The following is a 25192-nucleotide window of genomic DNA, read 5'->3' as shown; positions in this document are numbered from 1 at the left end:
AATTCAGTTACTGCATAAGTCACCTGGAGAGGTAGTTGAGTCACCATCATTACAGGTTTTTAGAATTATATTTTCTTAAAATGGAAGTAGAATAAAAGCAGAGAAAACTGCTGCCTAGTGCGTGGGATTTTTTATTCAAGGGGTTGTTCTTCCATCCTGCCCTTTATTATTCTGCCAAAGACTAAACTGATAGGCTGGACATAAGTATAAACCATTAGAGAGGGCCATTTTGGACAATATGTGGGAAAACAAAACCATACAAGGCCTTCCTGGTTCAGTTCTCATTATCAGGCATCTATTGATACAAATTTAAATTATCTTGCAACAAGACAAAGCTCACTGTTGTCCTGGTGCTGTTTAAACACTGATCTGAGCGTTACCCTTTATAAGCAGAACTGACTTAAAATATATGCTTCTTTGTAATAATTTCAACACTGAGAGTGATCCATTTAAATCCCTACTTGAGGATGGCATCTATCTAGACCGTGGACCAATGACACTTTCAAAAGGCTTTTACAGTAGCTCTAAGTCATGCCTATTACTTCTTAAAATGCTGAACACCATGCATTGTTGCAGGGCCTTGATTGTTAGAGCATGTTAGAGCAAATTATTTGTAGTCATGTGCTTCTCAATCTCGGTATTTTTCCACTGTCCCATTGACATCGAGTGTAAACCATTTCACACAATTATTGCTTGTTACTGTTGTCTTCTGGCAAGTTGTTTGTTAAAGTATGACTCAAGCATAGTAAGATCTTTTAAAGGACTTTACCTGCTTGCAGGTGCCTCCCATTATATGTAATACCAATTTCTTCACAGATACCTGTGCCTTGAAAGGATTGATATGGTGTATATGATTAACACAAAGAAATTTTGCTAAATTAAACATTTTTTCATACTTTCACAGCTTTAACTGCAGGCTAGGTAACACTGTCCTTGCTGATGTTTTGAGTTGTCCAGGCTTTGCACAACCGTGCACCTCTGCCATTCTAGATCAGTTGGTAGAAATTAACAGAATTACAGTTGTTAGCATTACAAAAACAACAGCAGAATTAAATAGTGAAGTCGTGTCATTAATATTCATGTTCAGGCCAATATTTTAAGTCATCTTCATGATGTATTACAAATTCCTGAATGGCTGATACACAGAATGTCACCCCATTTGCTGCAGTCAGAGGGGCAGTTGACTATAATCAGCGCTGAGCTGAGTAGATGTGCTTTCAGGAGATGCTGCTCACCTTCTGCCATAAATAGGTCATGGGGCGTGATGGTCCTTAGTTATCCTTTAACCAGACATTATTTTCCTGACAGGTCACATTCTGAACTGACACCCGATTTCAGTTTGAAAATTAGATTTTTTTGAAGGGGTTACTTATATGTGAATTGCTTCCGAGTCCTGTATGAACACAGTATTGGAGCTAAGAGAATTATGATGTGAGCAACTTTCAGACTGCTTGAAATCATCTTCTCTGTTTAAGCTAGATTTGCAGTCACATCCAAAAGTTCAACCCATGGCACTGTCAAGCTGAAATAGGGATGAGTTTGTTTAACAACACGTATCACACATACTTGGGAATATGAGCAAAGATAATGAACTGTTCAGAACATCTACCTATATGTCAGATTCACTCACAGAGGGAAATTATTAAGAGGTAGAAAACCACCTACAAAAGTACTTGTCATCCATCTACTCTAATCTGATGGAATGGAAGTACTGAAAGAGCTCTTGCATACAATTATAGCTAATGTACAATTTTCAGCCATCTAGATTTTTTTAATATTGTATCATTAAAGCTGTAAAAGGGGAGGGGGAGCACTGGGCCTCTATTAAATCAAGGACAAGAAAACACCTGCAAGAAACAACTCTCTCTGAAAAAATTAATTAGACCGCTTTCCCTTTGAAATGATATAACTCTTAACTGTGCTACACATAGAAATGCAAATGGATTGTGAAGCTATATCCCCAAGTGTGCATTTCAAATATTGGTGAGCACTTCCTCATGTGAGTACTGAAATCAATGCAATTATTTGCATGATTAAATGGTCACTGACATGATTAACAGTGGCATAACTGGGCCCCAAATTAACATTAAGAAATATGTCATGATTCTGCCCGTATTAGTATGGGTAGGACATTGCTCTGCAGGAATTGAGTCCCAGTGTGCTACTATTCATCATGTGAAAGGTGGCAGAACCTGTCCTCGGAGGGTTGGGTTTCTTGGCACAATCTGGAATAAAAAAAAACCTTTAGATGGTCACGCTGTGGAATCGTTACTGAGACACTAATCTGCATGTTCTCCTTGAAGCCAGTGGGACCATCTACACGAGTAAGACTCCACTGGCACGTGCTCTGGTCTCATTATAATTCAGTACCATATCTGGCCAGCCATCCCGTAACACTTTATCCCATTTTCAGCTACACAGGGAGTTTTGTATCTCATCAGCAGCACTATCAGCAGCAAAACTGGATCCTTAGCGAAAATGCATCCCGAGTCTCGCACACCAGTACATTCCAATACACTGGCTACATTTACGCCACAAAAATGCATGATTTGGGGATTTTTCTATGGTACGGTAGAAAATCCAAATAACCTAGCAAGCTGTCATATCTGTTTGATGAAGCGGTAAATGAAATATAACTGCCCAGTGTTCATGGAGTTTTCTAATGATGAAAAGTAGTGATCTGAGTCAATTTTAATTGCTGGGTGTGGCACCCAGTCAATTTTCACAGAACCGGCGTAAGGGTGGAATGTAAATAAGTTCCGTGATGTATGTGAGGGCAGTAGGAGGTGAAAGAGAGAGCGATTATATTGTACTTAATGTTTGATTAATTTATTTGTCAAAAAACACAAGATGGCCACCAGTTCGTTCTCCAGTGTCTCGTTTGAAAAGAACAGCTGCTCTTTTTTTTCTTTTTTATATTGGGGGGAAGAGAAAAATTCCTGATTTTTTTCACCAGCACTTCCTGTGACGTATAGATTTTGTCTGGCTAGTTAGGGGGAAATAAAGATCCTAAGGAAATGATGGCAACACATTAAAGCGAAGGACATAGCCAGATCGTCTGCTGATGTGAATTGGAAGAACTCCATTGGAGGCAGCAGAGCTTTGCCGGCTGATACACCAGCTGAGGATATGTTTTGTGAATGAGGGGAGACAGTTAATAAAACATGAAAACTTAATTATGCTTTCCTACCTGCACAAATAGGCTTCTGTTTTGTGAACATGGGTTGGTTTTACTCATGCAAATACCTCTGCAGTATCAGTCAGGTGTCTTGGATGAATAAAAATGCGTTAGCGTCAATAAGGTTTTTAAGATGGAAGGCATTAATATGAAACAATATCAAGCACCAAGCAATGTTGTGCATTGTTTTCTGTGTGAACCACCAGAAAGAACAAATATATCTGTAGAACTGAAAAGACCCATTAGAAACACTGCTCCAGAGCTTTTGAATTAATTATTGACTTTTTCATAACATGGACCGAATCACATAAGGTACCTTAAACGAAAATAATTTCTTTAGCACTGATGAAATTTAGGTGAACTGAAATGTGGTGCTCTAGATTCTGGTGCTGTTACTTGTGATGAGAAGTTCCTGCTGATTTGAGTAGGCCCGTGGGAAACGTAACACAAGAGTAAAAACCATGTAGGCAACTTAATCGCTGCAGATTTCAATCTAATTTTATCGCTATTGTTACGCTTTAGGTCCCCTTTTTAAATTCACCATTCATATTATGTACTTCACACATTAGCAACAAAGGCAGTTTTTGAGTGCTGCGGAATCTAAGAATTGGTTTTATTTAAACTTGCGGGCAAGAAAACGCCTTGTTGGGGGTGAGTTGGTTGCCTGAATGCCGAGTGACCTCCAGCGGCCTCCCTCCTGTATCACATCCCAGCGGGTTCCCCCGACCCTCTGTGCACAGCGCTGAAACTCTGGCAGAAGCTGAATGATGTAGGTAGCATCTCACACTATTCCCAGTTGTATTTATATGGAAAAGAGTCTAAGCAGGAATTCGGATTAGGGAATGAATGCATTCTGAGTGAATAAATGGACCGATTCTTACCTTTTGACTTATTGCACAGCCTTGACAATGCTTCTTACTTTTTTCCCTTTTTGTTTCCTTTTAGGACTATCTGTGAGACAATAGTGATGTATTTTCATGGCTTTTTATCATCACGTCTTGCAGGTATGACTCCGATGGCCATCTGACCAACACGACCTTCCCGACCGGGGAAGTCAGCAGCTTCCACAGCGATGTTGAAAAACTGACACGAGTGGAACTTGATACTTCCAACAGAGAGAATGTGATCACAGCCACAAACTTCTCAGCTACCTCTACAATATATACTTTAAAACAAGGTAATCAGAGCATTTCTGTTATTTCTTCTCTAATCATTACCTTTCAAACCCTAGACATTATTGCATTCTTAACTGTTTGCCAAAGACAGACATTAGAATTAGTTCATTTGTTTCTTCCTTGCTTCAGTACAAATAGCTAGATACTACTTATAATTCTCCTGGGGTACCAATTAGAAACACACCACAAGTGAATTCTTTTCCTCCTAGAAGAGTCCCGTGGAGAGATTCTAGTTATTGAAATCTCCGATGTCTCCAGGCTTTACGTGCTACTTTCTACTTCAGTGTCTGGAGGACTTGGACTAACCTACAATACACTGAGCTTTGTTATTCTGAGAAATAGTGCCCAGAAGAATGACATGCTCCACTGACGTTTTAGCACTGAAATGCCTTGTTTGGCCAATGCTGTGAATTCTTTCTGGTAGTGCTGTGTCCTGGTGACAGCGCTTGGAGGAAGGAGGAAAGCATGACCCACCTCTGCTGGTGACTGCCTTGGGGATGAGATTTTGATTCAGCCCCTGTAGACACCCCAGTATTTCCCTGGCAATCTCATATCTGTCGAGAAGACTTTACTCTCTGCCTAATGGAAGTGCCCCAGTGTCCTCCTCCAAGTTTTGCAGATTCATCACCAAAGTTCTGGTTTTATACAGTTTAATCAATCTGGGGTTTTTTCTCCTTGTTGATTTTTTTTGTTGTCAGTGGATTGTTCAGGCTTTGAGAGAGCAGGTGCTGGGAAATAGCTCTCTGATTTTCTTCCAGGTCTGCTATAGAAAAGCTTTGTAACTCTGAGCAAATCACAGAACTTTTCTTCCTCTCCGGTTTTGAACTACAAAAAAAAATAAGAAGAGCTTACCTCACAAGATACTCGCTCATTCCTCTTCACTATTGCATTGCAGAGACAGCACTGAATAAGTGGAAATAATTATATTATGTTATATTGTTGTATCGCCTGTTAGGCTTTGTCCAAGTGACCCCATCTGCTCTCTGCATCATCTACTGACTGCCTGATTTTATGTCTGTCCTTAAAGCTGAAACTCCTCAAAGTTGGTATCTTACCAAATTCTGTCTCAGGAAAGTGCTAGCACACTATGGGCAGTGCCAGAAACAAACAGCTGTAGTAGTTATTATACCTGGCATATTTATGAATTCATATAATTTGCATATTGCCATATCTCTGTGAAACTATCACAAACTATCCCTGTGAACAACCAGTCAGACATGGTATCCTTACATCTGAGTCACAAAGTCTCTTCTAATGTAATGCCTATTGTCTTCACTTTCTGACATACCCAACTATTTTCCATATATTCACATCTCAAGAGCTGGACCAGTTACTTCTGAGTGGACCAGCTTAAAAAAAAAGGATGCTTTTCATAGTCCCTAGCTGATATGAATTCAATTGCATTTTAAGGGTGAGACTTTGGCTTTGTCTCTTAGCACTAAACGTTGAGGCTCATGATGGAGCTGTCCTCTGGCAGCTGAGCCACAGTAACCTCCTGTGTGCGTATCCCTAGCCTGACCAAACGCAAGGCGATGTGGCACAGCTCTGCATGCAGCGGAGGAATTACAGCGCCCAGGCAAGAGCAAGGGAGCGTGCAGTGGCTGTATGCCTTTGCATCCTTTCCGTGGAGACCTGCTCTGGACCCTCCGCATGCTTCTGGCAGTTTTGGGGAGGAGGAGGAGGTTGTGCTAGGTCATCCCAGCTGCCCTCAACAGCCCTCTGCGGTACAGTCCTGAGCCTCTGGAGCTGCTCACTGTGCCACCGTTGCTGACCCATTCATTTTTCTGCCAACAACCACTTTCTAGTGGGTCTCTCGCACCAGGCTTCAGGCTCGTGGCTGACCGTCACTGTGCCTCTACCCCAGGCTCCTGCTGCTAATGGTGAAGAGAAGGACGTTTTAGTACAGTGATACAGGGAAAAGGGACAGAATGGGAGACATCATCCAAGACATTTTGAAAACAGCTTTCATGGTTGACCTCAGATATTCATTGCAGTCATTCAAGCAGTACGCTACCCTGTTAACAGATCCCAACGTGCTAAAATCATCAGAATATCTGTGGTCAAAACCCAGCCTATGTGTTTACGTACTTTTAAGCTGAAAGCAAAAACTCTTTATTCCTGCTGCAGGAAACCTTCACAATGGAAATCATCAGGCCAAATGTAATAAAAAGCTCTTTAGACATGGGAAGGCCTGGAGGGTACAGGTTGCAAAAATCACACTGTGGTTGGTGTGTGTTCTGCTGTCTGTAACCTCGGGACAAAGCAAGCCCTATTGCACCTGACATTTGCTTCCTAAATCTGGAGATCTGAACTTTTCTCTGTTCCCTGTTTTTCGTTGTTGTTTTTTGACAGATAACACGCAGAATATCTACCGGGTCAGCCCAGATGGGTCCCTGAGAGTCACCTTTGCCAGTGGAATGGAAATCACGCTTAACACGGAGCCTCATATTCTAGCAGGGGTTGTCAGCCCCACTTTAGGAAAGTGCAATATCTCCCTTCCTGGAGAGCATAACTCAAATCTCATTGAATGGAGGCAAAGGAGGGAGCAGACCAAAGGCAATATCTCCACGTTTGAGAGAAGGCTAAGGGTAAGGCTTCCTCTTGTGTAAAGTGCAGTGTTCCCTTTGAAAGGCATTGAACTAAAATGATGTTGAAATATTTTACTTTGTAAGAAGAGCAATGGAAAGTTTGTATCAATTGTGGGCCCCAGCCATGAATTTCAAAACCAAACTCCTCCGACAGTCGCAGGGATGTTTGATCTCTGTTTGATTTTGGTTGTGAGTCTTGACCTCAAGACATAATTACTTTTTTTCTTCCTCTTCTTTTTCAACTAAGAACTTAATTATGGCTTTGGAAGAAGCTGTGAGCAAAGGACGATGCGTAGTTACTCTGGCACAGCAGCAGAGTTGGAGCCATGTTCTACCTCTCTCAGATCTATCAACCCTCTTTCTTCTCGGGGAAATAACAGGAGCCAGCCCCTGCCCGGGGCAGAGGGTCTGGCTGGGCACACCTTGGGTGTCCTGGCCAGTGCTTCTCCTGCAAGCCAGAGGGATGTAGATCCTCCCTGTGCATCCAGACAGGCTGTGTGTTCTGCCTTCTACCACACACTCTCAAACCTCCTCACTCCCTCTGGCTGGGTTACACTATGGCTCTAATAAAGAATTACTTTACATTGCATCCATGGTTTATTTTTATCTGTGATGAGAACTCACAGATTACAATGACAGATGGTCAACATTCAGCATTTAATTAGGTAACACTAAGATTCAGAGAGACTGCTACCTTGCAGAACAGGTTTTTTACAAAATCAGTTCTGTTTTTCACATGAATACCCCTTAAAATGCCTGTACCAGTAGTACGACTGGGAATTTTGGCCTTAAAAATATTGCATTATTAACTACAGCCTTTCTGGATAGGTATTATCTTGGAAGGTACATCTGTTATCTCTGAAAATACAGAGATGGTTACTAAAATCTCTGGGTTGTCTTTTGGTTATGAGATACTATATATTTTTTAAAAGTGCATCATCTGTTTAGTTTTTAACTGCTCAAAAACGCAAGACTTAGATGTTCTGGGCAGACTGGCCACTGCATGTGAAACACATGTTTGAAAGGACATCTTTCAGATTTCACAGTCGCAGTTGTTTTATTAGGATCTTGCAAGTGGGGAAAAACTTAATTTATTTTTTCTTGCCCATCTTCTGATTGCCTCCTCTCTAGCCCAGTGTGAGTCCTCATAGCCCTGTCTAGGGAGGCAGCTGGACTTATGACAGTGGCAATCGTGTGTTAAAACGGCAGGATCCAAACTATGGCCTCCATGGCTCATGTTACCTAATCGATTTTTGTGTGATTTTGTGCTTATAATAACTGTATGGCACGTTTTTCTGTAAGGCTCTTATGTAATAAAATCTCAAACGGAAAGGATGTAGTCAGTCATCTATTCTGCTTGCATTGCCAGGGCCAAGTTGTACATGACAGTTATATTTAATGTAAGTACTTCATCCTGCACAATTTTCTTATTATGCAGTTTATATTTTCTATTGTTGAAATTGATTGCAGGTTCTTTTAACTCATTTTCACTTGCTTCTCCATGATGCTTAATATTGCCTGCCAAAAAAAGGGAGGAAATTCACAAATTGGTCAGGATTAAAAGGATTCTGGCTGGAGGCATAAAATGTTCATTGAAATACTGCAACACTGCAGCTATCCAGAGCTCAGCTGATTGACCTGCCTCTGGATCAGTCTGTTCGTGCATAGAACCACTCGTGTACTCCTCCTTCTCCTCCTTCACCTTCATCCAGTGAGAGGATGGAAGGCGAAGGTGAAGTGTAAGAATGATTTTGATGTGTGCCATTGTCTTATATTCTCCATCCTTCCAAAAGTACCCACGAGCATCACAGCAGTTGACCATTGTGTTGTTATTTCTGTAAGTTGTGTCTTTTTATACCTACCCAAGATCAAGGGGCCTTGTGGATTGTCCCTCCTACTCAGAAGGAGAAGTCAGCTGCCTGTATTACAATGTTTTCCCCTCCCTTGACTGTACTGAGCTCTAGGACCATCTGCCTGAGGGCTGTCAGGGCAAGGCTGGAGGGAACCTGGTGGGATAGCACATTAAATGAGGATTTAATAGTAGAAAGGAAGAGAAATATTCTGCGCACAGGATGCACCATGTAAATAGGCACAAGAGAAAGGGACAAATGGACTATCGAGGCTGTTACTGCCAATAAGAAGGACTTGGGAGGATAGGTGAAATGTATGGGTCCTGGAGTTCAGCTTTAGCACTGAGAAGTTTGCATGGGATGCTGATGGGGTGGGGAGTCAGCAGGGGTGGAAGAGCTGGAACAGTGCAGCTGGCGAGGAAAGCAAAGGAGCGGGAGATTGTACCCAGAGACAGCTATCTTGCCGTGGTGATTAAAGGAAATATGCAGGACAGCAGGAGCAAAAATGCCATCATATAGTGTGTTTGAAGCAGTACGCCAAATAATGAAAGGGATTTAGGGCTTACTGTTGATGGATCCTTGAGTACTGCTGGGAAAAAAAAAAATGTGGCATCATTAGAAGCCCTTATGCTGGATGAGGTTCTGGTGAGACCTTCTGAAAACTTCTAGTGAGTTATATTTTAAAAAGAAAGTTTTTAAACACTTAATATGCCATGACTGGCATAATAGGAAGTGTGTTAGAAAGCTTGCAATGTAGGGCAGAAAGAACTATACTGAACTTTGAAAATATATGTAAGGAAAAGCTCTGGGGATTGGACCAGTTCTCAGTGGAAATGAACAGACTTGCAGGAGCCCTCAGTGAAAGAAAAAAAAAAAAAAACAGCACAATGGAAGAGTTTTCTGAGAAAAAAAAAGCAGAGAAATGAGGTTTAAAGATGTTACTTAGAGATCAGTCCTGACACCGTCATTGAAACAAACGGTTTTGAGTGCTAAGAGCTATAAATTAGAAGGCAGGTAGCTGGGGATGAGATAAAGGATGACCTAGTTGAAGAGAAGAAAGCTTTTCCTTCTCTGTCTGGTCCTGACATTTTTAATTCTTAATGGCAATTAGCAACCATCTTGAAAGCATGTCACTCTATTAGTGTTATTTCCAGTTTTGGAAAGAGGCCACTGTTAGCACGTTCTGAATAATGCTGTAAATGTTGTGTTTTAAAAAGTGGGATTTTTGCATGGTGCGAATTCCCTGCTCTAGAAATAGAGCAGAAGTGAGTAAGTTAACTGAAATGCTAGAACAGACATCTAACTTTATCTCGGTGTCTAAGTCAATGTGGGAAAGAGGAATTAATCACAGTTTCCTTTAAGTGCAGAACTGCCTGCCCTGGCGCTTCCTGAAAGTATATAAAACAGTCTGTAGGCATGTATGCATTTTATATGAATAATAAATCTATGTACAATCAGGCATTTTAACATCAATCTTAATCTAGCAAGACTCCTTTTTTATCAATTGAACTGCTATTTTAATTGACTTCTAAAAATGAAGCAAAGGCTGTTGTTAAAACCAATGAGCATGATGCATAGTAACACACTGATTAGAATGCAGCTCTGTTCCCTCCTGTCTTTTGCGTAACTTAGAGGAACTTGGCATTGGATGCAGTCCAGGTTTTATAACTGAATATCTGCGAAATTGAAAATTGAATGCTTGGCCAGTCTTACTTATTTTTGCTTTAATAACAAAAAAGGAAGTAACTCACTGGCCTCAATTCCAAAGTCCTGCAGATGCAGGCTTTGACAGGTATGTTTATTATTGCATTTAGCAAATTATCTCCTGTTATTTACCAGTCTAACAGCAAGCTGTAACGATAGGACCAAATCCTCTGCCAGTGTGTATCAGTTTATGGTGACTCAAATCAAAACAGAGAGAAGGAAATAATACGATCATCTCATCTGATTTACACATTGTAGACAGTTCAGGTTTGAGAATGAAAGTCGAGAGAAGTGCACATTTATGTGACTATTTACACTGCAAAATTTCTAGCTCTAAAACCAATGGAAGTGGAGTCAACAAATGTTTAAAAATATATACTAAATATATCGTTTTATGTACTACTAACATTATTATTGAAGTCAGCTGAATTTTCTCCCTATTTTCATCAGCTGAAATTCTGACCTGACATTGTTTTCAGAAACCAGTTTTCCCTGGCTTGTAACAGAACACATGAGCTCCAGCCTCTCACAGGGGCTCCTTACTGCATTTTATGTACGTTGGAGGAGTCGTCTTTAAGAAGCCCCTGGGATCTGAAATCAGCTTTTCAGTGACAACGTTGAAATGAGGCCTGCTATCCATGTATCATCCTGTCTTGTCTTGAGAAGGGTGTTAAATTTAACTTAAATCTAAGAATGTAAAGAAATGACACATAAAAGGTGGAATATAAGGGAAGTAATGGCATCCACCCAAAGCTTGTTTTAACTCTGTGAGCTTTCAAATGCTGCTGCTATCCTCTTCACTGCGAATTCTGCCTCTGTTTGGTTTTCATTCTTATTTGTTGTATCGTCCCTGAAGTTTAGATTGCAAGCAATTTGTATTCAAGACTTTCCTTCCTCCTAACTGCATTCTACAATAATAATAATAATAGCAATAAGAACATTAAATATGTACATAGACAGTAAATGAATATGAGCCAGAGTATATCCCCTGCTTGCTTTTCAGTTATTTTACCACCAGGAGGATTTGTTTTCAGAAATTGCAAGAAGTTTGTGAAGAAATATAATAAACTTAATCCATCAGACTGTATACAAGCAAATATATAGTTGAACTGAACATCACATTTTACTTGGACTCCTTAACTATCATTAGAGCATAAATTGTAATAGTTACAGCAGTCTACAGGGGTATATAGGTATTTTACAGCTATTGTAAATGAACTCTATTAAAGTTAGACATCTGTGTATATAAAACCCCAGGAATGGTAGTTGAAGAAAGAACACCTGCTTCTTCTAGATTTTCAAATTATTTTGTATCCAAAAACAGAAAGGGAAAAAAAAAATGTTCTTTCTAATCACTACCACCATATGATCACAGCTTGAATTATTAAACAGGTATTCTTAACCATTTACTTCACGGCTATGCCTCCAGGTCTCAGTGAGGACCAAGCACTGTGCTGTGCACTCTGCTAACGCCTGCCCTGGCATCGTCTCCGCTGTAAGGAATATATTAATTGGAATAGATTAATACAAGTGATTAGATAAAATGCAGTAGATTAATACAATGAGCGCATTGAGCCTTGATCTGAAAAAGACAAGTCAATGAACAATGTCTTATGGTTCCCTAAATTATATCTCTGATTTAAATGGAGTTTAATGGTGATTGCCCAGTGACTGAATGATGTAAGGAGGAAGACGATGAAAGCATTGGATAAATATATTTTGTCTTCATGAATCTGGCTCAGCTTTGAACTTGATTTCAAATTGAGAATTGTCTGCCCCTCTGCATTTTCCTGTTGGACGATAAATGTTAACAGATCGTAGCACAGTCGCTCTGTTAGCCTGTCGCACACAGTGAGTTTAACAAATGTTGCGGGTCCCAAATGTGGCGAGAGAGCTGCAACAAGGAATGCGGCTGGCACCCCGCACCGCTGCCACTGGCTTTCATGAGCTCTGGGAGTGGGGTGGTTTTGTGGATACGAAAGTACGAGGGTGCTGGCGAGCAGGGTCTTCGGGAGCTGCAAGCACAGCTCTTCCCTTCGCAGCATCGCTATGCGACCTGGCGTGGGCTAGCCCAGCGCAGGAGCTGACCTGGTAACATTAACGGAGCTTGAAAGAGAGGATAAGAGATAGGATATCTTTGTTAATTTGTGGGCTTAACTACACATCTTTGGCTGGAATCAAAAACTCCATCCGCAGAGAGATGGAAGTTGAGAAGAAAGAAGAAAAACGTAGGAAAAGTAGAGGTGAGGGTTTAGCACATGGAAATAGGCAGCATCCTGTAATGCAAAGTATAATAACACTGAATGCAAGCAGCATTTTGTTCTTGGTCCTCCTGTTTCTCATCTGAATATTTTTCTGTTTGCTTGTCTTTCTTTAATAAGGCCTAAATTCTCCATCACAATGTTAAACCATTGCACATTTTGACTAGTGCTGACACAGAAATGTTTGTGTGTGTGTAATTAAGATGCATTGCTTTCTTACCTTACTGTATCTTTAGGCCCACAACAGAAACCTGCTCTCCATTGATTTTGATCATGTAACCAGAACAGGAAAGATTTATGACGATCATCGAAAATTCACTCTTCGGATTATGTATGACCAGACAGGACGCCCAATTTTATGGTCACCCATCAGCAAGTACAATGAGGTCAATATCACTTATTCACATTCTGGACTAGTCACCTATATCCAAAGAGGAACCTGGACTGAGAAAATGGAGTATGATCCAAGTGGGAACATAATTTCCAGAACATGGGCAGATGGTAAAATATGGAGTTACACATATTTAGAAAAGGTAAATCATTTAAAAAGTGGATTGTTGTACCAAGGCAAAAATATTTGGTTTGATATTATATTGTGAACTGTGTTATAATGCTATCTCTTGCACGAGTATTTAAAACTTTTTAAACAGAAAATGCATACAATTACGTAACTAGATAAAAATGTCTCTGGACGTGCTGAGACCGATGTGTCATGAGTTCAAACCTGGCATAGTTTAGTTCTGAAGAAAGTTATTAGCACCTCAGATTTGTTTAATTGGTAAGTAGAAATGACTTCTCAGTCTCAATCCAAGTTCAAGCGAACAAAGGACACTCTCACTGCTGAAAAACATGTTGCCGCTCTGTATAATATAGTCGAAAATAAAACAGTCACTTAAAAGGAACTGTTTCCTCCCCACAAACACAGTTCTTTTAAGCCAAAATTATGAGGCAGTGAGTACAAGCTTGCACCTGCTCAGTGCTGCGGTGTGAAAAAAGAGATTGATCCTGTGAGGAGAAAGATTACTTCACTATTTATGAGGGCTGTTTGGGGGGGAAATATTAATATGAAAGGAGTTATTGCTCTGCTTTTATAGTGACTTCGTGTCTGAATTGCCTGAGTATTGTAATTTTCATTTATGTCTATAGGTAATGGTCACAAGATGGGGGAATAGGTGTTGTACAGACTAAGGAAGAACAGCGTCTCATTCATCTGTAGAAGGATCTCATTTGGTATCGTCTTGTCTCTCAAAACCAAAAAGCCAATCTGTATTTTTAAAGCTTTCAGAACTTCGTGTGAAATTGTATTCAAACAGTGTCCTTTTAAACTTTTTTTTTAAATAGCAACATCTTGGACTACCCAATATACCCTGAGTTTGCAGAACATTTTCTCTGAACCTGTTAACCACAGGGAAAGGCTAGGAGGGGGCAGGTGAGGTAAAACTGATAGGGGGTATTGCACGCAGGAAATCCAATCACTTTGAAGTTATTTATATATTTAAAAGTTCCAAATGTGTACTTTTAAGATAAACTTTGCTGTGCTTATTTTGAATGTGTTTAAGCCTGATCCTCAAAAAACTTAAACCTAACCCAGAGAAAAAAATGATTTAGACTGGAGAATGTATAAAAATGTGATTCGTCCCTTGTCTGCATGCAGTATGGTTCTTGCATGTGTTAACAAGATTGGCAAACCCTAGAAGCTTCAGAAGTTTGGTTCAGATAAATTTGTCAAGGCTTCTTTTGTCTGTATGCTCTTCTGCAAATTGCAAGTAAACAGGCATTTAGTACAGCTTTCAAATATTCGGGCAAAGTGCCTTCCGGAGGAATCTTTTATTTTTTCTTTGGGCCTAATGGACCGTAATTTTGGAAAGATGTATGCTTCTTATCTTTCCAAACCACTTTGTCTGTTCTTAGTTTATGACAAGCTTATAAATAAAGTCATATAACTTAAAATTGTTATTCTGGAATTCTGCACACGTGGCCAAATCCTGATCTTGTAGAAGCAAATGGCAAAAGCTTACTGGTTCAGGTAGCAGCAGGCTTGGGTTGTGCTGTAACTTGTCATCATAATTACTGAAAGTCATATAAACCATGGACATAATCTCCCAGCTATTTAATGCACTTTCATCACTGTTTGTTCCTTGTGCCAAAGAAAGATGAATTCACTGTCAAAATTAGACATTGAAATATCATTTTGTGGCTCCATTAAAGTCAATAATTCATTGTGTTAATTATGTAATGATTGCTAAAGGTTGTCTGAAACCTCATAAGACCCAATGATTCCTTTTATCAAAAAATCAATTACACAGTTCGCTTCCAATTCATAGCTATTTAATTCTTCATTTTTTAGCACTTGATGAGTTAATTGTACATCTTCAAAAGTCTCTACCCCTTCCAAAATTAGCTCCAATAATTTAGGGTTTAAAACTCACTATGATAGTAGCACTGTAAATAATTTTTATTGATGAGATTCAGTTCCTCTTGGTTTGGTCACTTTCCTCTATTAGTTAATGGTGTTATAACATCTCCTGAATACTCCAAGCTTGCTTCCAAAATCCTGCCGTTTCCCACCAGACAAAAGAGATGAGCGGTTGCACGTGTATGTTGGACAGAAATGACACCTAGTGGTGATGCTCAGCATTTCTGTCTATTCCCAGTAGAGCTCCAAGTAATTGCCACTGGCTGGTTGTCTCGATATGCCATGCGGCATCAATCATTACGTGGTTGACCAGGCTCTGGTTGCTTTTATAAAATGACAGCTTTTTGGATGTTTTATGAGCTACCCTCTGAAATCCTTTAAAACAATTAGAACCCAATTTCTGCAAAGAGTTGAGAAATCTATTGTAATATTATTAGGATGAATTGGGAATTAATTTTTGGTATCTTTATGGTATCCTCTAATAGGCTAGAGGGGATACGAAGTCTCCAACTCTTGTACTGTCTATCCTTTTACTATCCTGGACAAAAGTGGAAAAGCCACAAAGTGCTGTAAAAATGGCACACAGGGGCACTAAAGTTATATTAGAGATGTTTCTGATCTTGTTATTCATACTCTGTCAACGGCAGACAGCTTAAAAACAGGCCCGGGAGCAGTATATAGAGGCGTCACATCAGTGCTAGGAGAGAGTTCAGCCAGTGGTTTACTGCAGACTGGGGACTCTTGACTGAAGGTGAAAACAAAATAAACGCTGCGCGTGTTAGAAATGCTTGGCAGACCAGCAATAAAGCGATCGGAAAAAGCTCGGTGTAAGGGTCTGTCGTCACCAGCTGGCAGAGGATAACTTGCGAGCGGCATATGTTGGTGCTCGCTGGCTTGTGTGCAGGTGACAGATGTCTTTCACCAAGGGCAGGAAGAGATACCTCTTGGGAGGGCGAGGGGCTGGGGGTGCAGAGAGGGTGGCCAAGGCTTAGCCTATCTGTGGTCCTTTGAATGAGCACTGTGGTTATTTCTCAGAGGAAAGTGGCTCAGGGCCAATGTTACTTAACACATTGCAGGGCTGAGGTCTCGGTGTTTCCTTCCCAGAGAAGATTTTTGAGCTTAGAGGAAAAAAAAAGCCTTTCTTTCTGATTTCTTTCGCCAATGCTCTGTGAAAAAGCAGTCACACTGTTCCTCATAAGACTTTGTTTTGCATGATGTCTCAATCATGCAGAAGCCTGACAAATTTACTTATGTGCCTGGTAGGTTTGGGCTGTGAGCTAAGAGCAGTGCAGTATCAGCGCTCCGTCTCAGCTCGGACAGCGTGGCAAGGATGTGCACGGCTCTGGTCCAGCCAAGCCGCTTGCTGGAGCTGGGGGAAGGCTACAAAGTTCCCCCATACATTTTCACTCTGTGTTTTCATTATGCTTGTTTCAACAGTGACTGTCCACCAGCGGGCTTGTACTCTGTGACAAGATTTGGGTTTACAGAACCCAAACTTTAAATTTGCACAGAAAAATGTCTGCCATGCTTACACGTTCATCTGCCAAACAAACCAACCAGATTTCATTGACCAGCCACAATTAACCAACACAGGGCAAATATCAAGTACTTGTGTAGAAATTATATTCTTTGTAAACATTAAAAAACAGAGAGAGAAGTAGTCACACCAAAGAACCTGCAGACTGTTTTCATCCATCTGTAAGCATGGAGATACTGTCACCTCTGGGGCAATGTGCATTGCATAGAAAACATACAGAAAAAGGGGTAGGTGTGTGATAGAGATATGTAGAGTGCCATAAAAGCTAAACACCTTGTACACACCGTTGAAAGTTTCCCCTTTCCACCTCCCCTAGAAACATCTGCTGGTGCAGATGCTCTGCCTGTGTGTGAGGAAGAGGTTGCCTCTGTTTTTGCTTCCTGGGAAGATGACCTAAATATTTCAAAGCAACATAGCAAGTCAGCATGAGGCTGAAACGCTACTGAGCGCCACATCTGCCTTCCAGTTTGGAGGTCCTTACCTCTACACTTATTGTTATTCTCCTCCTGGTTTGTACCACCTTGCTGGCCAGGTCTCCTGGAGCTGAAAGCTTCACTTGGAATTGTACAGACAGTAAGAGCAAACTACAAGAGTGGATGGTTGTTTCAGGATTTCCTTAACCTTCAGGCACTCACTAGATTAATAATAATTTGCTTGATCAGCCACTTACACTGCCATTCCTGTTTGATTGCAGTCCGTGATGCTCCTGTTACACAGCCAGCGCCGCTACATCTTTGAGTACGACCAGTCCAACTACCTGCTCTCGGTCACCATGCCGAGCATGGTGCGCCATGCCCTGCAAACCATGCTGTCCGTCGGGTACTACCGCAACATCTACACCCCGCCGGACAGCAACGCGGCTTTCATACAGGACATCGCCAGAGACGGCCGGCTTCTGCAAACATTATACCCTGGGACAGGACGCAGAGTCCTTTACAAATACACCAAACAGTCCCGACTTTCCGAGATTCTTTATGATACTACTCAAGTCACGTTCACCTACGAGGAATCTTCTGGGGTTATTAAAACCATACATTTAATGCACGATGGGTTCATCTGTACCATCAGATACAGGCAAACAGGTTTGTGTAACTGTGACTACTTTGCTAAAGTTTTTGGCCCTGATCCTGCACCTACCTGGCATGAAATTCCATTATTTTTATGTCTACAAGTTCTTATATTTTATGTTTCAATAGAAAAATATGTGTGTATATCTCTATGTCTGTATCCATAGGCATATATAGCTGTCCCATTTGAAATACAGTTTTCTTTTTATTGCTTGGTACGGAATAGCTCTTATAATGTTTGATTGTTTTTATTCCACTGTGTGGATATTTGCTAAATACTAAATCAAGTTGTTTTATTGTTTGTATTTTCAAGTTTCCCTATTTATACCGTAATATAACATAAATTCAAAAGGACTGTTTATATGAGGAAGGAAATCACCATGTAAAATAAATTTAGTTTAGAATTATCTGGTAAGTAAATGGAAATCATAATTATGAATAAAATAGCATTCATTTAAACAAATATTAATAAAATATAAATATTTTGTACAGCAAGCATTAATAAAGGTTTGTGAGACAATAATTAACATATTCTTAGTTAATGGTATTTTCTGAGACAGTCAAGCAGCAGTAAGGCTCAAGGGTATATTTGAGTTCGTCGTTTGTCTGTGCTAGATCTGTAGAGTAAGTATACTGTGGACATAATTAATCATTTTTCTTGCTTTTCTTCTTTCCCCTATTTGTTTTGGACAGGTCCGCTTATTGGTCGCCAAATCTTCAGGTTTAGTGAAGAAGGGCTTGTAAACGCCAGATTTGACTACAGCTATAACAATTTTCGTGTCACGAGCATGCAGGCCATGATAAACGAGACGCCTCTTCCCATAGATCTGTACCGTTACGTCGATGTCTCTGGCAGGACTGAACAATTTGGGAAATTCAGTGTAATTAATTATGATTTAAACCAAGTTATAACCACCAGTGTGATGAAACATACCAAAATTTTCAGTGCCAATGGTCAGGTGATTGAAGTACAATATGAAATTCTCAAGTCTATCGCTTACTGGATGACCATCCAGTATGATAATATGGGTCGTATGGTGATCTGTGATATACGCGTAGGCGTAGATGCCAATATAACAAGGTATTTTTATGAATATGATGCTGATGGTCAGCTTCAGACTGTGTCTGTGAATGATAAAACCCAGTGGCGTTACAGCTATGACCTTAATGGCAACATCAACTTGCTGAGCCACGGAAACAGTGCGCGCCTCACTCCTCTGAGATACGATCTGAGAGATCGCATTACCAGACTTGGAGAAATTCAATATAAAATGGACGAAGACGGTTTTCTCAGGCAAAGAGGCAATGAGATCTTTGAGTACAACTCTAATGGTCTGCTGAACAAAGCGTACAACAAAGTGTCTGGCTGGACTGTGCAATACTGTTATGATGGTCTTGGAAGACGAGTCGCAAGCAAATCAAGCCTAGGACAACACTTACAGTTCTTCTATGCTGATCTCTCCAACCCAATAAGAGTTACTCACTTGTACAATCATACTAGCTCGGAAATAACATCCCTATATTATGATCTTCAAGGTCATCTCATTGCAATGGAATTAAGCAGTGGAGAAGAATATTATGTCGCTTGTGATAACACTGGAACACCTCTAGCTGTATTTAGCAGTCGAGGCCAAGTCATAAAAGAAATTTTGTACACCCCGTATGGAGAGATCTACCAGGACACTAATCCAGATTTCCAGGTTATCATTGGTTTTCATGGAGGGCTCTACGATTCTCTTACTAAATTAGTTCATCTGGGTCAGCGGGACTATGATGTCATTGCTGGTCGGTGGACGACACCAAATCATCATATATGGAAACACCTGAATGCTGTCCCACAACCATTTAATCTCTACTCATTTGAAAATAATTACCCAGTTGGCAGAATCCAAGATGTTGCTAAGTATACAACAGGTAAAAATAACACGTTTCTCATGAAAATGCAACTTTTGATCAAATCCTGGTATGGATTCAAGACTGCAGAAATCTTTTGCATACATCCAAAGTTACTATTTGGCTCTACTCTTACATATATTAAAGTCTTTTCTTTAATAGATAACATCTTACTGAGCTTGATCTGTTTTCTATAGCCTTTATGGTAACCAAGAAAATAATTGTTTCTGCTGCTTTTCTAAGTGCTAAAATTAGGAGAAGAACGGAGGTAGCTTAATTCAAATTTTTTCCATTATAAATAGATAGAAGGTACACTATTGATTTGAGTATAGCTATGCTTTGTAATAAAATAATTTGTTTGCTACAATAAATGCTGTAACCAGTACTGAAAACATAAATTGATGTGAAATCTTTATTTCTGCATAGCCGGGATTTCTGCAAACTACGCTCACTTTTTCTAGGATTTATGTGCCTTATTGCCAGCATCCTTTTCTTGTTTTGTAGACATTGGAAGCTGGCTAGAGCTGTTTGGTTTCCAGTTGCACAATGTACTACCTGGATTCCCAAAGCCAGAGATAGAAGCTTTGGAGACAACATATGAACTTCTACAGCTTCAAACAAAAACTCAAGAGTGGGATCCTGGAAAGGTTAGCAAAAAACTGTGTTCAGCTGCTTCTAATACTAAATTAAGGAATTTGATTAGAAAATATTGGAGACCAAGGAAACAACGTGACTCTGTCTTTCAAAGTAATAGGCAAGGCAAATAGTCTAACAATGCTAGAATGTTGTCACATTCATGTACAGGCATCAGAGCAGAGGAGAGTTTTAAGGAGAAGCTTTTAGGAACACAGTGAAGAAACTTTGCAGCTGTTTACAGAGAAACCACCCAAATTTGAGAGGCAGGATAGGGAAAAGGATAAAGGTGTTTGTCTGAAAATTGAAAAAAGCTACAAAAAATTGTGTGGAAATAAAAAATTAAAGCCACAGATTTTCATCTTTGTTAGCAAAGATGCCACAAGAGATGCAAAATCACTGAGGGTATAAACAGCTTTACAAGTCTGTACCTCTGCATAATTATTGCAGGAAAACAGAAACGTTGCTGTGGATTTGTAGCGGAAACTGTAAAACTCAACCTTGCTCCAGGGCTTATTTTCAGTAAAGAAGAGCCATGCAGCAGCTCTCAGGGTCTAGCAATCAGTGTAGCTGCAACAGGACCAACTACCGATATTCTGAGCGGGTGTTCATGTTTTGCATTTGACCATATGAGCATCTGTTAACAAAGAAATACGATTTTGCGAAGATGAGAGAGAAAAGATGTCTTTCCTCTAATGTAGTCGGGAAAAAGAAGGAGAAGGCGTGGTGAGTTCGTGTTAGTAGCATTTAACACACTTCCCATGCACAAATGACTGCACAAAGTGCAGAGGGCTGGAGGGTCAGAGCTCATTCCAGATGGAGGAGCCTGTCCATGTAAAATTGTCACTGAGATATTAAAGAAGCTATTACAAAGGCACAGAAAAAGTGTAGTGATAGGTATAGTGTTAAAAGACAAATAGATGGTTGGAGTGAGGGTTTTTTTTAGCCTCAGTGGGGAGCAGGATCTACAGATCTGATGTACTTGCGTGCTTCCTATTGTTCTAGTGTCTTGAGACCTTCACAGCCTGCTTTCCTTAAAGAATGGGCTATAAAAAATGTTATTGCTGTTTTACAGAAGACATAATTAGACACACAGAGACTAAGCATAGAATCATGTGAGAGAGTACAGCTTTGAGTTCAGGTTTCCCCATGCCTAAGAGTCGAAAGACCAGCCATTAGAGTAACAAAGAGGGGAGGAAGGAAAAAAAGGAAGAATAAATACAAAAATAGCATTTGTGATAAACATATTTTCCATTTGTTTTCTAGAAACTAAAGAGTCCAAGAGACAGAAAGCAATACCGTAGGTGATTATAAAGCCTGTGCGTATATCCCGGCTCTGTAGATGTGCACAGTGTTTCACAAACAAATTGGAGATCCATTCTAAGCAATTAAGAGATTAGTAAGGTCTGTGAGACACTATAATGAACTGCAAGATGCCTCTCCTGTAAACTTTATTGGTATTTTCTTTTCCAGACTATCCTTGGTATTCAGTGTGAGCTACAAAAGCAACTCCGAAACTTTATATCTTTGGATCAACTTCCTATGACACCCAGGTATAGTGATGGCAAGTGCTATGAGGGAGTGAAGCAACCGAGATTTGCAGCTGTTCCTTCAGTATTTGGAAAAGGCATCAAATTCGCTATAAAGGATGGTATAGTGACAGCTGACATTATAGGCGTGGCTAACGAGGACAGCCGGCGCATTGCTGCCATCCTCAACAACGCCCACTATCTGGAGAACCTGCATTTCACCATAGAGGGCCGAGACACGCACTACTTCATCAAGCTGGGGTCTTTGGAAGAAGATTTGGCCCTAATCGGCAACACCGGAGGACGACGCATCTTGGAGAACGGCGTCAACGTCACAGTGTCGCAGATGACTTCTGTGATCAACGGGAGGACTAGACGCTTTGCTGACATCCAGCTCCAGCACGGCGCGCTGTGCTTTAACGTTCGGTATGGAACAACGGTGGAAGAAGAAAAGAACCATGTCTTAGAGATAGCCAGGCAGAGAGCCGTGGCTCAGGCCTGGACTAAGGAGCAGAGACGGCTGCAGGAAGGGGAAGAAGGTATTAGGGCATGGACAGATGGAGAGAAACAGCAGCTTTTAAGCACTGGGCGGGTACAAGGCTACGATGGATATTTTGTTTTATCTGTGGAGCAGTATCTCGAACTTTCTGACAGTGCCAATAATATTCACTTTATGAGACAGAGTGAAATAGGCAGAAGGTAACAAAGAAAATCTCTGCCTTTGCGTCACCAAAGACTGCCTGTTTTTAAACGTAAAATGGTTTATTGTATTGGTTTTTCTAGATCAGAACTCTGTATATATAAATATAGAGGAAAAAACATATCCAACTGCCTTTAAATGTGACAGAAGATGGTATTTTAATATTGTTCGTTTAACTCTTTGAGAGATGACAGTGACGATTTTTAGTTCTTGTGTGGCAGTATTCAAAAATTTCAGAAGCAGAGTCCTGACAGCTGAGCAGCGCGACCTGCGCGCGAGGTGCCCGGGGTGACACCGCACATCCCTGCGGGGTAGGCGAGAGCGCAGCGTGCTCTGCCTTCTTCTAAAGAAACACGACTTTTTTGTTGTTGTTGATTTAATAATTCACCAGTTATTTAAAAGGTTACAGAGCCTGATTCTGCAACCCGTGTTTACTGGGTGGTTTTTATCCCGGTGAGATCTCCCGTAAGTTCAAGGGATTGCATACAGAAACCAGACTGTGTACGGAAACTTTGTAGTTGCTCACCAACCCCGCACATATCATTCCTCACAGCTATGATCTAAGGGATTTTCTAACCTGGGAAACCCGACTTGTATTGGATACAGTACAGAAAGGCTGCCCCGTATGGCCTTTAGCTTTGCTCAGCGGTAGCCATCTCTCAGCCACGCAGCGATGAACGCCACGTCGTGTCAGCTTTTGCAGGTGGGGGCCCCTCTCCCAAGGTTTCCCTCGGCACTGGGTTACTCTGGAGTCCGGCAGCACACGTAGAGCTGCCGATCCGCCTGGCAGAGGGGTGCAGGGTGGCACCGCACTGCTGGGCTTCAGCCAGGCATCGGAGTGGCCCAAGAAGGGCTTTGCGAGCACTATAGGCAACATCAGCGTGCTCCAGACCGGGCTTTAACTCAGTGCTTTTGGGACGACCCTCGTTACCCAGCTGAGAGGGCCCACACGGTGCAGTAACAAGCAGCCGTGGAGGATCAGTCCTGACTGTAGTCATTGGGCCAGGACTCGTCTCTTCAGAGATCATTTGGAAATTGCAGTGTTGTTGGGTTTAGGCATCGCGTTCTTTTCATCTCAAATTAATAATCCTGTTGTATTACTCATTTTTTCGAGTCTGAAGAAGATTGGTGGGTTGGGAGTTGATGAACCTAAGTGTGGATAGTAAATATGTTGATAAACGTAGAACATTTTGGGGATGACTCTTCACTTTTCAGCTCAATATCTAGAGCACCTAGAAAAGCATTATATTGCATGGGCAGAAATTTTTATTTCCCAAGGTATCATGCGCTGCTGGCACAGTTATTTCATAGCAGAGTAGGTGATCCTTCTTTCAGCTTGTCATTTTTAAAAGACCTGATTATCGGGAGGGGAGGGCACACGGGGAGGGGGGACGGGTGAGCAGATTTCCTTTACTGACTTTCAGAGGGAGCTAGAAGTCTTGTTATAGAGCCTGTGTATCCGTAACAGTGATGTTATTGCACATTTCTTTCAAAACAGACATAGGAAATATATTGAAACAATTTCTGCTCATATTTATGGAAGGCAACAAAGTGCTTTCTTTGTCTTTCTTCCTTTCTTCCCACTTTTCTTTTTCCCCTTGTTTTTGGGCAAGTGGAGCAGACTGTACCAAAGTTAGAGATGAGCCTGAACTGGCACCCGAGAGCTGACCCCAGCCAGGGGCTCGGACTCGGGTCTCAGCCTCACACCATGAGCGTCTCTTTCCAGACTCCTTCCGCTCCCCCGGGAGCCAGCGCAGCTTTGGGGGTGCAGGACCAGGCTGAGCGAGAGCCTGGCCCCTAAAACCACCCTCTCCTCCCCAGCCAGGGGGAATTGTGGACCAAAATCTGCACATAGACATTTTGATCGGGCTCATCATTAACTATCGTACAGAATTGGGAGCTGACAACATCCAGGTTTGACAGCTCTGATTTCCGTAATTTTCCATACAGTCATGGAGAATTTGAATACCTCCACACCAGCCTAAAAATGGACCTTCGAATCCTTGAGCCTCTAATATGCTTTTAATCAATGGAAGAATAATTTATGAATTGTATATAGAGAGTGCATTCATAAATGTGATGATGTATTTTATCACTGATCCAAGATGTCAATATTAGAGTCTATTTTACTTATATTTTAAGCAATTATACTTTTTTGCAATTCACTAATGAGGTATCATTTTCAAACTGCTTTAAATATCCATTATAAACAAATATTTGAAGCTATTAGAATTACCTTGAACTGTGCATTTCTAGTATGTAATACATATTTAGTTAGCTTGTGCCTTTAGTTTCTTAAAGTTATATTTGTATTATATGCAGGAAATGCACTTTGTATTACCTACAGCTGTGGTTTTTAATACTGCCTTGATTACTGTTGTTCTCATACTATGCCAAAAGGTCAAAGAGTGAAACGTGTCACAAGTTTGTCGCTGAAAGTAGGTTTGGCATTTTCCCAGTTCCTGGGTGCAGTCTAAGGTACATTTTTGAACAATATTTCTTATGAGAATATGGATGTATAAAGAATCACATGACATTACATGGCCCGGTTACAAAAGCAGAAAAATGCCTTCATCGTAACAGTTTCAGAAATTTAGGAAACTAAATAGAAATGTCGTGTTGAGATGACAGTGCTAAAGAAAGGAGTTATTACTGAGAGAG

At 40.8% G+C, this 25192-nt stretch overlaps 1 protein-coding gene across 2 annotated transcripts in view; it reads left to right on the top strand.

Moving 5' to 3' along the window:
• The window catches only part of TENM1 (teneurin transmembrane protein 1), a gene marked incomplete at both ends in the record, with an annotated part of 253287 nt that extends 230753 nt beyond the window's left edge, over nucleotides 1–22534 (top strand). For both annotated transcript variants that reach the window (XM_082322867.1, XM_082322866.1), the window contains 7 exons: nucleotides 4183–4355; nucleotides 6706–6941; nucleotides 12993–13289; nucleotides 17404–17791; nucleotides 18470–19690; nucleotides 20174–20316; nucleotides 21776–22534. In XM_082322867.1, the coding sequence (XP_082178993.1) occupies nucleotides 4183–4355; nucleotides 6706–6941; nucleotides 12993–13289; nucleotides 17404–17791; nucleotides 18470–19690; nucleotides 20174–20316; nucleotides 21776–22534 (3217 nt within the window). The remainder of the gene's footprint in view (nucleotides 1–4182; nucleotides 4356–6705; nucleotides 6942–12992; nucleotides 13290–17403; nucleotides 17792–18469; nucleotides 19691–20173; nucleotides 20317–21775) is intronic.
• Between the last annotated feature and the right edge of the window lie 2658 nt (nucleotides 22535–25192).

The sequence above is a fragment of the Platalea leucorodia genome (assembly GCF_965183815.1).
Source record: "Platalea leucorodia genome assembly, chromosome: 10".
Lineage (NCBI taxonomy): Eukaryota > Metazoa > Chordata > Aves > Pelecaniformes > Threskiornithidae > Platalea > Platalea leucorodia.
The sequence above is the reverse complement of the archived record's forward strand: the minus strand, read 5'-3'. Positions and strand labels throughout refer to the sequence as shown.